At 44.3% G+C, this 13,804-nt stretch overlaps 3 protein-coding genes across 3 annotated transcripts; 1 reads left to right on the top strand and 2 right to left on the bottom strand.

Moving 5' to 3' along the window:
* Positions 1 to 4,026: 4,026 nt before the first annotated feature.
* Aud_010961 (uncharacterized protein) lies at positions 4,027 to 5,166 on the bottom strand (the record flags this gene model as incomplete). The annotated part of the gene is made up of 5 exons (XM_043295792.1): positions 4,027 to 4,429; positions 4,489 to 4,570; positions 4,631 to 4,669; positions 4,743 to 4,927; positions 4,988 to 5,166. The coding sequence occupies 5 exons, from the start codon at positions 5,164 to 5,166 to the stop codon at positions 4,027 to 4,029; spliced, it is 888 nt and encodes a 295-aa protein (XP_043151727.1).
* Positions 5,167 to 5,956: 790 nt separating this feature from the next.
* Aud_010960 (alpha/beta hydrolase) lies at positions 5,957 to 7,133 on the top strand (the record flags this gene model as incomplete). Its single annotated transcript, XM_043295791.1, has 2 exons — positions 5,957 to 6,199; positions 6,264 to 7,133. 2 exons carry the CDS (start codon positions 5,957 to 5,959, stop codon positions 7,131 to 7,133), a joined length of 1,113 nt encoding a protein of 370 aa, XP_043151726.1.
* A 3,385-nt stretch (positions 7,134 to 10,518) lies between these two features.
* On the bottom strand, positions 10,519 to 13,204 carry Aud_010959 (ankyrin repeat domain-containing protein; the record flags this gene model as incomplete). Its single annotated transcript, XM_043295790.1, has 3 exons — positions 10,519 to 12,634; positions 12,704 to 13,098; positions 13,148 to 13,204. The coding sequence occupies 3 exons, from the start codon at positions 13,202 to 13,204 to the stop codon at positions 10,519 to 10,521; spliced, it is 2,568 nt and encodes an 855-aa protein (XP_043151725.1).
* Between the last annotated feature and the right edge of the window lie 600 nt (positions 13,205 to 13,804).

The raw sequence follows: 13,804 nt of genomic DNA, 5'->3' as shown, positions 1-13,804 counted from the left end.
CTATTTGCATCACCTGCTATTGTGTGGCACGACATTATAAGTGTGAGTCTTTAAATCAACTATTATATAAGTATCTACTCTTAGCTAACGAAGTAGGTAAGTCTCTAGAGCCTTTTTTTTCGGCTATTACTTCTAAAGTCAATATTATAAAGCCAATAACTGCCGCCGCCATTATTGTAATTTTAGTATCTCAGGCCCACGCCTTCAATCATGTGTGGTATTGGTGTGGCAAGTCTACTAGACTACTACTACATGCAAGAATGAAGGAAAGCTGTGGAATGGAGTTTATCTGACCTATGACTGCAGACATAAATTAAAATGGGACAACTATCAACAAGCTTATGGAAAGTGGTATCAAAGTATAGATGAGTGGGATGACTGGGAAAAGAAAGGCGGATTCAGAGACTGCTGTCTTGCGGCCAGGAAGGGCGCTTGCTACAGTTATCAAGAGTAGGTAGCCTGCGTGTGATATTAGGATTTACTAGAATTTTATTTTCTTAATACTCTAAAGAGTAAAGAAACTATAGCTAATCTGTTGGTAAGAGCTATAATTCTTACTATTATAACTAGTGTCTATATTGGATATGACTTCTAGGTTAGTCTGCTATGGTTGATCGTTGATCATATCCATGGCCGCCACCGATTTCAACCATTAGCGAATGGTGATCTAATCTATGAGATCACCCGGCTATGAGATCATTCAATATTCGAATGGTCTATGCTAGAAGGAATTATCTATAAATACACCCTTGAAATCACCCTATAGCTAGTAAGAATTAACTAAGGAATTAAGACATTAAGCTAAGATATACTTAGCTATTTTCCTTCTGCTATTCTATTCTATTCTACTACTATTCCTCCTATTCTTCCTATTCTTCCTTTATACTTAGGCAAGCCATCTATTCCCCTTTGCATTCGTGAAATTTCCTTTGTCATTTATATATTATCTATTATATACTATTTCACTATTTTTATTCACAAGGTGTTTATCAGTAATACTAAATAGTAATTAATGGATTATCATAGCTATTAATTATATAACTAGTTAGGTCATAGCAAAAGCAATACCTGATATAAAAGATAAAATATTAGTCTATTTTCTCTATAAAGATATCTTTATTAATTATAGAGCATTCAAAGAACTACTCTTAGATAATAGAACTAACTTTCTATCCTAAGTTATAGTATTATATATTAAAATTCTTAAAGTAAAATATTAAATAATAACTCTAAACCATCCTAGAACCAATAGCAAGAATAAGAATATAAATAGCTTATTAAGAAAGATATTAATAAAATACCTTATGGGTAAACTAATGCATCTATAGGATAAATACCTACCTCTAGCTGTCTTTGCAGCATAAGTGCACATCTATACCTAGATAAAGCTATCATTATTCTATCTTCTCTATGGTGTACACCCATCATTGCCTGGATATCTATAGCTTAATTAACTAACTGCCTAAGATATTAAAACTTAGTTATAATATATTAACTATATATAATCCCTAGCTAATAAGAAGTTATTAGCACATATAATTAAATAGAACTTGATTTAAGACAGTAATATAAAAGAATCTTAACTTATACCTGGTTAATAGGTCCTTATTTAAAATAAATCTCCCCAGAAATTCTAAAGTAAATAGTTTAGTCTATATTAAATTAAATAATTGCACCCACTTAGTATATACACCATTAAGGAACCCAGCAGATACATAGTAGAGAACCTTATTAATAGCTAATAATTAGTAGAAGCTAATATTAATAATAAACTAGAGAAACTATAGATATTAGCTATACTAATATAATAACTATAAAAAGCAGGATTATCAATCCACACACCTATTAAAGTATGAAAAGTGCTTAAAGAGCTTAATGAACCCTTATTCTTATATAATAAACTTTTAAAAATAACTTAAAAGGATTAGGAATCCACTGAATATCTAGAAGTATGTTTAAAGCAGGCAGGGAAGGGTATCTTAATAAAATAATATACTTAATAAATAAGGTTTTAAAAATGCATTAGTGATACACTGATAGGAATTAGCTAACCTATGCACTATTAAAATAAGTTAACTCTAGGAAGTAACTAGAGTAAAATTAACTTAACTTCTTTAGATAATAAGCTAAGTGGGGGAATAATATATAATCTATTAAAGAATAATTAAACCTAAAGAGACGCCAGCGGGGGAGATATAAACTTTAATAGATCTTTTATAGTAGTAATTCTAGCTTATTAGGAGTAATTAGAGAAGGATAAGTTATCTAGTATTATAAGAATATTAAGATAGGAGAAATTATTACCTATTTATTAAAAGCTTAAAATACTCAGGCACTAAAATATACTTATAAAATATGCTAGCTCCTTTTGCATAGTAATTACATTTCTTATCTATTTTAATGCTGCAAGTATAAAGGAGAACTATATTCTAATAAGACTTATTCTTTATATCCTTTATAATATTAATATCATTATGCAAAACCTATTTGATATCCTAGATATACTTGAGGAGAATAACTAATAACTCTTATAGCTTTATTAAGGAAAAGGGAACTTCCTTATATATAGCTATAAGGGCTCTATCATGATTAGGGATAGTAATTACCAGGTTAGAATTAAACTATTTAAACTAATATTTATAAAAGGGATCTAAGAACTCAGAGGGTATATAATAAATAGTATCTATAAGAAGACTATAAAGTATGGCAAGATAATTAATAAATAATAATAACTGAAGTTATTCACTAATTTAAAGGAAAAGTAAATAAGCTAAGGGATATACTATTAAACTATTCTATGTAACTTCTCACGCGTTAAGATGCAGAAAGTTAGGGATATTTATACCTGGGTAATATATGCTAGCAGTAAATACTTACTTATTTACCTATGCTTATTAGTTAATTCTACCTTTATTAATTCATTTATTTACATATACATGTGAATAGTGATATTTACTATAATTCTTTATATACTGCTTAAGGATCACTAATTACTCAGGCAACTTGCTTATTAATATCACTAGGTAAGGTAATCTAATTACATCTCTTACTTACTAAATAAGGAACACACTTAGCCACCATTATGATGATTTTAAAATGAAAGAATAAAGAATGATTTAGTTAATTCTGTGGATAGTTAAGAAAGAATAATATCTAACACTGGATTAGGCAACCCTAGATTTCTTAGTAATAGTCAAAGGATTCAAGACTATATGGCTGCAGCAATGGGTGCTGACTAAGAACTCTATGGATGAAGTTTAATCCAAGTAGGGGAGGATGTGATATTGACCAGTATATATAACTTCAAAGAAGTCTATTAGGTGTGCAATGATATTTGGTAGCTGTCATTATTTATACATAGCTAGTTAGACCTTACATTCCTTCTTAGCTTAGGTCAAAATATAAAAGAAGACTGGAACCCCTCAAAGTTGGCGGGACATGTACGGGGCGGCTGCTGGCCTACCCCCTACCCTTGCACACTTCGAAGGCTCCACGTCCACTGCGAATATGAATATCCCAATATATATAAACCACCACCACTTCTATACTAACCTATGACAGAAATGATTATTCCCTTATATCTCACCAACCACTAAATTTTGAATTGATATTTCATATTTGGATAGACTAGATACTAGGCTATCTAGTGATATTAATATTTCTAGAGAAATCCTAGAAATTAGTAATTACTAAGTAAAATAGTTTCTAGTGGTTTAACTACTGACCCTCTAGATCTGACCCTGACCCGCCCCTAACCCAGTGCGATTTCTCAATCTAGGAACTGAATCGAACCGCTGCAAGTTTGGTGAGGGTTGGATTCGATTTTAGCGGTTCGGTTATGCAACCCTAGTCCATGGCTTCTGGGATAGAAAAGATCAAGACAGGATCCTAAACCTTAATTTACTTTGTAAATTTTCAAAAGATACGGTTCTGGCAGTTCCACTTCTTACGTGGGAGTTCGCAAGGCTCATAGAGTATTAAGATAGGATTATAGCGTTTTTTTCACCTTTCTTCCTTTCTTTACCGCTACTTTCCCCCGGTTCGATCCAACGACTGACAGCTCTTGCTGTCGATCTCCAAATAATCCCTGGAGGATATCTTGGAGCCCAGTACAGATCCTCTACTACTGTGATGAGCCCCTTGCAGTTCGAATTCGGACTCATTTGCTGATCTCTTTGGAAGTCCCCGCCACGACGGCCCAGCGGATCCGGCTCCCGATGCGGCGTACTTGGACCTTTGCCTCTTTCCCTTCAAGAGCCCGTACAGCACGGGAGCATTGGCGACAACAGCGGCCGCGAGTAACTCAATGGACGCCCAAGTCGTTCTGTTGACCTGTGCAGTGGCATTTTTGGCGTTTTGAGGTAACCTAGCGATTGTGATGGCGACGATGAAGAGGCCGACGGTGAAGAGAGCCGCTAGCTGGAATTTTCTGGAAGAGGCATCGCGTTAATGAGGTACATGTGGTGATATAGGTCTGGCCAAGCATACTCGACAGCGGACCGTTTAACCATAACCAAAATTGGGATTGGCATGGCGATAAGCATAACGTCAGTGACGACATTGAGGACGCCTAATGGAGGAAAATACTGTTAGACGTATTATATTGGAACGAACATTCAGGCAAACATACCGAGGACAATTAATTGAAGCTGTGCCTGGCAACACGTGCCTGAATCTGTAAGAAGGTGAAATGGACACGAAAACACCAAGAGGGAGGGAAAAAAGAATACAATAGGGCATACCAGGATCCGGTAATACGATCCAGTAATGGTTGAACGGATCGCACTCCGTGAAGGTCACTATTTGTACAGTTACATATGTCGCAGCGAAAATGCCGATATATGAGATCATCGTGACCTTCTCCCAGCGAAGGTGGGTGTGCAATCTGCGGTAGGTATCAAGTAGAACCAGCTTTTGCAACCAGAGACTAAAAGAAATATGAGAAAAGAACCGGTCAATTCAGCGTTCCATTCGACCCTGGGCGTACTAGGAATTATAGACCACTCTATTGGCGAGGACAAACTTGCTCGCAATCTCTCTGCGACGGATCTCCTCCGGGGTGAAATGGTGCGTATGTCTGAACGTCGCCGCCATATTGTTGGTTCCCCAGATGAGGATAACGTGGACCAAGGCAAGGCGTAGGAGTGCGCAGAAAATGGCGCCCATTGAGAAATAATCGCCGAGGACGAAGTGGGACCTTTTCAACTTTCGCACTAGAAGCCTAGAGGAGATCAAGCCGATTGTCACCCAGGTAAACACCCAGAGAATTATGAGGGTAGAATCCATTGGTTTCGAAGGCAGATGCCCTGGGAGAGCTTCCCCAAGAACAGTAGGGCAAAGGAAAAGAGGCACGAGTCACAGAAACAAACCTTGAGACAAAGAGAACTATGTTATGTTATTAACTGCTGATAATGGGATGGAGGAGGTTTGAGTGGGTCTGCTATGTCAAGCGTTCCAATAACTGATAATTATGGGCTGCATAGCTATTATTAACGCATTACTACTAGAGTATGTAGTGTGATTCAATATGGAATGGGGTCGGAAGGCAATTCCCTACCCAAACATCCCCAAAAAAATCAAAAATCGGGCGGTTCATTTCATTTTTACGAAATTTTGGAGTAGTGAGGTGGGGAACAGTCGAGACTAGAACCGCCTGTAATTCAGCTAAAAGTTTGGTGTTCTACAAAGAGACTTTCTCTAGGATCGCTAGGGAAATGTCTTTGAGCTATAAGGTCCAATAATCGGTCAGAGTGAGGGTCAGGTATACGAAGACATTTCGCCCAAATGCCCGAAGCTCCACGCGCCAAGAACCGCGGAAAAGTTAGTACAGGTTATTATTTTAGCAAATCAGCAGAAATTGCTAGTCTATGATAAAGCCCAGTCCCTGGATCCCCCTTCCATTGTTTAATCAGCAACCCCCTGGCTCGCCGTCGCCATTCTTTCGCAAGCGAGCACGATGCATCTCAAGACGGGATTATTTTTGATCGCCTGGGCAATTGCTGCTACAGCTTCACGAGGCTGGTGCGATGAGGTGCCATCCAAGCGGTCGTACATGTATGTTGGAGGACAATATACTCTGAATAGTGCTGGCCAGCATGTCTTCACGAATCAGATGTACGTGGAAAAACTGACCCCAGCCGCGGGTGTGACCAAACCGTACCCAATCATCTTCATCCATGGGCAAGCTCAAACAGGCACAGTACGTATCGAATAATAGCCCTTCTCGCCTTCCAATAGAGGACGAAGTTAACCCTAATGAGCAGAATTGGCTCAACAAGCCTGATGGAGGGGAAGGCTGGGCCTCTTACTTTCTCTCTCAAGGATATACATGTTATATCATCGACCAAACCTTCCGCGGTCGCAGTGCCTGGTTCCCTGGCAATGGGACGCTGACCACCTATAGCGCCGAGCTGTTGCAGCAGCGCTTTACCGCACCACAGCGATACAACCTCTGGCCGCAGGCGTCCCTGCACACCCAATGGAACGGGACGGGCGTTATTGGTGACCCGATATTCGACACTTACTTCGCTTCGACTGTCGAGTTCCTCAATTCAGCAACCTACCAGCAGTCGACCGTCCAGGCTGCAGGCGCCGCCCTGGTCGACCTCATTGGGTCACCAGTCATCCTCCTCTCCCACTCCCAGGGTGGGCTAATGCCCTGGCTCATTGCGGATGTGCGCCCGAATCTGGTCCACTCAATCGTCTCGATCGAACCAAGCGGCCCTCCCTTCCAGGAGGCCGTGTTTAGCAATACCTCCGCGCGCCCCTACGGGCTTACCGATAGCCCCCTCACCTTCTTACCCGCCGTGACCAATCCGGTCACTGATCTCGTGAAGCAGGTGATTCCTTCCAACTCGTCCCTCTACTCTGAATGTGTTATCCAAGCCGATTCACCTGCGCCGAGACAGCTGGTCAACCTCGCCCATGTGCCAGTCCTGGTCGTGACGACCGAATCGTCTTACCATGCGCCGTATGACTGGTGCACAGTTAAGTTCTTGCAACAGGCAGGCGTGCCGGCGCAACACCTCAAGCTGGCGGATATCGGCATCCACGGAAATGGACATATGGTTTTCCTGGAGAAGAATAGTTTGCAAGTTGCGGCTGTTTTGAAGCACTGGATAGAGCGTACGTGATTAGCGGAATGAAGAGCTCTGTCTGTCTCAGTCATCTTCCATCGTTCCCCCCACCTGGGCTACAGCACAAGGTTGTGGAAAGGGTAGTCATTTATTGTCTCTCCTCATACTAGGCGATTATGTAATCACTGTTCGTCAGGAAAGCCATCATCAAGCATCTGTACGATCACTGTACTGACCACTCAAGTATCAAGATAATCAAAATTGCTGTCAATTGCTGTCATTTCGTTGCGAACTTTGCTAGTAAGAGTATCTTCAATCTGGGTCAATGTGCGATCAGAACGTAGCTCTTTCATGGCCTGCTAGTACGCGGTGGACTATCGCCTCGGCCAGATCGAGCTGGCCCTGGTCTCGTATAGAAGGCCAAAATAGACTAAACAGTTGACAGTAACAAAGGTCGATTTGTGGTGGGCCTAATATCTTTACTTTGCCTGCAAATGCGCGCTGGTACCTGAACTTGGCCACCACCGCCATCTCCAGTGAGACAAATTCCCGTCGCATCGATCGCCCAATTGAATCTCGATAATCCATCGCTACCAATCAAGTAACAGATTTCTTTGAGCACTTGAATACCAAAGTTGCCAATCCACCAGTGTCCACGCGAATGAAATAGGACCACACAGTAGTGGGCAAGGATAGTCAGTGCCATAGGCTGACGTTCTGTTACCAGATCAAAAAAACCAGCTGGAATACCAAGAATCCACGAATATTCAACAATTCCAGGACTGCTGCCCCATGCTATGTAACTCAGACATGAGGCCAGCTGGTCAATTGTTTGGCTATAGATGCTCTCTGTTTGCTGGGACACTGATCCCAGGTTATCATGCTGCGCATTAGCATTTCTCAGTGTAAGGATTGCCACTGTGTGTTGAGCATCATTGGCTCTGCTTCTGTCGCTGGCATCCCCCCCTCCCAGAGTCGGTCAATGAGGCTAATCAGAACCTCTGTCGACCGCCCCATCCGGTAGAATATCCAGCACAGGTTATCCAAAGCTGATGCAGATAATGATGATCTGACCAGCTTGGTATGTGGAAATTGAAAAACCATCAGAATGCTGCATAGTGCAAATAACACATTGCGCTTGGAAGATTCACTGGAATGGTCAACTTCGTTGTCAAACCCAGCGCGCGCCTTGGTCCAATGCGTGTGCGCTGCATTCAGAAAATTCATTCATTTTAGGCTGTCCGCCCACTTTGGTGGGCAAGCTGAAGAGCTGATAAGGCAAGAATGCTCTCCAAGAGTGCAGCATGGAGTAATGCGTCCCTCGGCATCTCTCCCGTCTTTTGTAAATGATTTTATAGGTCGTCGAAAACCAGTTGGAGAATAGCTTCAGATCATCTGAGCTGAGATTGTGGGATTCGAAGTTCAGAACGTTCAAGCCTGGACTAGCGGGAGCAGATATCTTTTCGAATGTCTCTAAGGCGTGTGTGATGATGACGCTGCTTTTAATGACCATGTTTCCGACGATTGTGGAGATGTTCTCCAATAGAAGAGACACTTGGTCACCTTGCTAGGATTGTCATTTGTTGGATCGGCAATGGAGCGTGCAGTCGCCTAAGGTCCAGATAGGAAGAATCGATCCACTAGTGCGAGGATGAAGAACTTCTCTTAATATGCCGTTGGAGGTGAGATCCTTCCTGCTTCATAGCGATTGGCTGATGGAGAAACTGTCAAGCTTCCAGGTCGCATAATTATCTAATGGATCTGATGGTTGTTGCATAGCAAGGCTCATCAGGCAGGCGATTTTGCCATCTTATCCGCAACCCCAAACGAACTAAGGCGTCGTTACATATTGTACATATCTGAGGGAATCAGACCCCTTCGAATTACAGTGACTGCAAGATTGAGAAAATTCAAAACCGTATAAAAAATCGAAAAAAGAAAGTAACAAGAGAAGATTCTGTCAATGATTCTGCTTTAGAAAATAAATCTGATTTGGTATGTCCAGCCCGAATTTGTAGAAATCCTTAATTGAAATGACTACGGCCAGTCTCACCACAGCACTACTATGAGTATGTTACATCACAGCGACTTGTGGAGTGTATGATCCACTTGGCGCTAAATATGCTTTCTTGGTTGGAGAAATGAAGAGAATACGAAACACCGAGTGTTCCGATAGCTACAAGTCTTTCCTCATTTGGGAAAATACTCGAAGAGCGTCGGCCAGCCGGGTATTTGCGCTGCCTGATGCAACTTACTTTGGATAAAGCCTATAATACCACAGATTCCTCGTAAGTGGCCCGATGGGGGAAAGGCGATGTGCTGGGCCACTGCCCTCGTTTCGACGCGCGTGAGACGAAAGACAATTGCCGATACTACTCTCACCATCAAAGGTCACTCTGAGCGCGAGTCGATGCCCGATGCCCGATATCCAAAAATCCAGAGCAGTCGTGGTGCTCTGAGCGCTTAGTTGGCGACTTCAGACGGTCATTTCGCTTTCCCGGTCCAGTGCGAACATATTGATGCACTTTGAAGGATGGTGTTGTCTATCAATGTCCCCAAAACTGGGAACTCCATTGTGAGCGGGCGCATCGACGTTAAGTAAACGGTCGTGCAAAGTATACCGTCTTCTGAGTCACATACGACACTGGGTAGGTCCATCGAGGGTTGCCGTTTGACTAGCGGAATCATTTTTTCCTTGTTCAGCATCGCTGGGAAAGGATTAGGCCTTAGTTCCTCGGCGATACTGGAGAGAATGTAGAGATTAATTCTGCTACAACACTTACGTATTTAGCTGCGAGATATATCCTCGAAAAGGTCTGCACGACGGTAACTACTTCACAGCTATTATGGAATGGACGTTATGAACGATCTCTTTCGGTACGTAGGTAGCTGTCGTAATTATTGGAATCACATTCTGTAACGGCTTCAGGGTAAGATCCCTATTTATGAAAAGGCGCGAAAGGCGTAACTTTTTTGGTGATATACTATGACAAGGTCCCGCTATTACTGCTGGGGTTACGTCGTTCATATTAGCCATTGGATTCGACAGAGTCCTATAGGGACGGGACTAGCGACGTTTTGAAGTCCAGGATGAGGTTTTCACAGTAAAAACGGGGGTGTATGGACACCCATAACAAGGGCATATCTTGATTGGGAAACAATGTCTTAAAATCGTGAACAAGCTTAACTGTAACTATCAATCTGCGAAATACACAGTAAAGTCTCAATGTTGGGAAGTACTCTGGTATGTTGAGTAGATAACGTTAGTATGGTGGGTCACCGAACTGCGTAGAAATAGGATAAAAAAATACTTAGTGTCCAAGGCTGCAGGTGTGAGGGACCAAGTACTAGATTGGGACCATTAGGTATATATGTTGATATGTCTTTTCATGTACCAATCATGCCTAATGGAAAGGTCATCAATATACAGAACCAACCCTTATCATTGAAAGCCAAGACGTTTGACTCCAGCCCCCAATAAAAGTTCTTCTATATCTTTATACCCCTTCGAACTGGCCAGGTCAAGAGCGGTTCTTCCAATCTGATTCTTTGCTCGGTGGTCCGCTCCTGCCCTCAAAAGCGCTCGAACAACCTCGACATGATTCTCACTCGTGGCAACATGGAGCGGAGCCCATCCGTCATCCTGTGGCGTGTTTGGATCAGCCCCGGAGGCAAGAAGGAACTGGGCGATCGCCGTCCGACCGTTGCTCGCAGCGATATTCAGCGGGGTCCATCCAGTCTTCGACTTAGCAGAGATGTCAAGCCCCTGTCCAAGGAGAACCTTAACCACTTCGAGTTGGTCTTTTTCCACCGCACCGTGCAACGCCGTCCACCCGTTGGTGTTTGTGGCCCTCATATCTGCACCGCGTGATAGAAGAGCCTTGACTGTCTCATGATAGCCCTCTCGCGCCGCAATCCCCAGGGACGTCCATCCGCTATTATTGCGTGTCTCGATATCGATCTTTCTATCCAGCAGGGCTTCGACCACGGCCGTGTGTCCGTTTCCAGCTGCGGCGGTTAGCGGACTCCAGCCCTCATCATTGCGGGTATTGACAGCCGCGCCATGGCTTAAGAGTAGCTTGACTACCTCTAGATGGCCATTGCAGGCAGCTGAATTCAGAGGGCTCCAACCACCCGAGTTCTGCGTGGCGGAATTTGCGCCGCAAGCGAGAAGAGATTGAACTACTTGTACATGTCCCCCCGCGGACGCAGCATGCAAGGGCGTCCATTTAGCCTTGTTTGCCACGTTGATACCTGCACCAAGCTCAAGAAGGAGGTCAACAATAGCGTGATGACCGTGGAATGCTGCTGAATAGAGTGGAGTGTGGCCTCGCGAGTCCGCGACGGTGTGATCTGCGCCATACCTGACCAGGGCCAGTGCGATCTCAAGGTGCCCTTCGCCTGCAGCGCTGTTCAAGGGCGTCCAGCCCGTTGAATTAGGGATTGAGACATCTGCACCTTTGGCAAGGAGCAATTTAACAACCCCTAGATGGCCCTCGGATGCCGCCGCGTTGAGGGGGGTCCAGTTATTAGGCGATGCCCGAGAGGTGTCCGCGCCATGGTCCAGAAGAATGCGGACCACATCAGTGTGGCCCGCATTTGCAGCATAATACAACGCCGTGCCGCCGATTTCACCAAGGCTAGCGTTGACATCTGCGCCGCGCTTTATGAGAGTCTTGACAATTTCTGCGTGGCCTTCAGAGGCGGCCGATGCCAATGGTGTCCACCCACTCGTAGTAGGTATGCTTAAGTCCGCCCCTCGGTCGAGCAAATACTTTACAATATGGAGATGCCCACTGTGAGCAGCCGCGTTCAGTGGGGTGTACTGCTTCGGATGAGTCATGTCTGATATATTTACTCCATGTTCGACAAGCATCTTTACCGAGCCTAGTTGACCCAGCTTTGCGGCGGAGTAGATTGGGCTTTGCCCGTCCACGGATGGGACGTTTGGATCTGCTCCGTGATGTAAGAGAACAAGCACCGCGTCGGGATGACCAAATGTAGCGGCTGCATTGAGCGGGGTGAAGCCGTCCTCGTTGCCAGAGGTGTAGTCTGCACCATGCTCAATCAGGTATTCTAAGATTTCTGTGTTTCCTGAGACGGCAGCTGAATATGCAGGTGATTGGCCGATCTCACCGGTGGCAAGGATGTCCACACCAGCCGCGACCAGTCTTTTAATTTCTTCGAGATCCCCCTCGCGGGCTGCCACGTTGAACGGGGATGGCCCAGGGGTATCGTCTTCGGATACAGTCCCGTCTTCTGATGCCGTGGCTTGTGCATAGGATGGCGGAGGGACAGAATCATGGCCATCTTCTTCTTGTTCCACGGAATGCGCCGGCGGTGCCATGGACACAAAGGTATAAAATGACTTTGCGGAACTGGTTAAACTCTCCATGGCGACAATCATGCCCTGCCTTTCAGCTGTCTCTCCGCTAGACACGAAAGAGAGCTTCTTCATAGACTGTACGGCCGCCTCGAGATCCTTGATCTCAATGTCCAAGACAACAAGCGACGATTGCTTTTCTTGGGCCGCTGCATTTTGTTGAAGCCGCACACACCTCAGATGAAATCAGCTCCTATACCAACAATACATTAACTCCATTGGGCAACGGAGACACAAGACCTACATGCTCATCATAGTGGCACCCACCTTCAAAGCCTTACGATGTGGTTCCAGACGGCCACGATACGCAATGATCGCGCGGCTATGCAGGCCAACTTTCCATGCCTTGGCATAGACCTTGAACAACGTGCGCTTCTGTCCGCTCTTGACCACAGGCTCCAGCTCTTGCCTTAGCCGCTGGAGCGTGACTCTGACGTTGTCCAGGTTACTCTGCACACAAGTCCACATCCCGAAACTGGCAGACGGGTGCGTCATCAGAATGGACGAATGGGTCCGCCAGGTGAGGACGATCTCATCCAGGACGTGACAGATACGATTCAGATCATGGCCTGTGTTTGAGATTGTCATGTCACCATCTGGGACGTGATCACGGAGAAGACTTGAAGTGAATGAGATAACCTACTGCATATTAGTTTGGAGTCACGACGATCCAGCCGGATACAAATACCTCATGGCAGGATGATTTCAGAATAGTCGAGCTACCCGCGATTGAATACGGATCCATATCTCGATCCTTTTGTTAAATTTCGCTTCCACAAGAATGTATGTCCCTTATCAACCTCGCACAGAGGCCCCTCGGGAGACGAAATCGAGCAAAGAGGGGGATCTCGTATACGAACTTGGCAAACACGTGACCGATGTCGATCCTTCTCGTATAGAAAAGCACGCGATTGGATTGTCCACGTTGCAGATATGGTCGCAGTGGTAGGGCTATTTGAGGCTGTAGTTCTGTGTTGTTGGGGAGTCTAAGTTCGTTTACGGAGAATCATCGGTTGACAGACTCCTGGATGTCTATAGTTAGCGGCAAATTCGACATCACCGTCCCAGCTTCCTTGATATTGGCCAGCTCTTGACAGATGGCAACAGCTGAGATATATATATATATATATAGGATGAGCAGAATCGATGTCTAATAAATCATACATTTGTCTCACCACTCCGTCTGAACTATACCCAATCATTAGCTTCCAGGAAATCCTGCGTCTATCGAGGGCGCTTTGAGCTCTTCACAAGCGGTCTGCAAGGATGATACTCGATCGGCATCTAAGAGTAGGCTATCTGCCTTCCATCGAAGAATCAGGTTTCCGGAACACGCAGTGGTAAC

This window comes from Aspergillus udagawae (genome assembly GCF_001078395.1).
Source record: "Aspergillus udagawae IFM 46973 DNA, scaffold_9, whole genome shotgun sequence".
Lineage (NCBI taxonomy): Eukaryota > Fungi > Ascomycota > Eurotiomycetes > Eurotiales > Aspergillaceae > Aspergillus > Aspergillus udagawae.
This window is presented reverse-complemented; position numbering and strand designations above follow the sequence as displayed.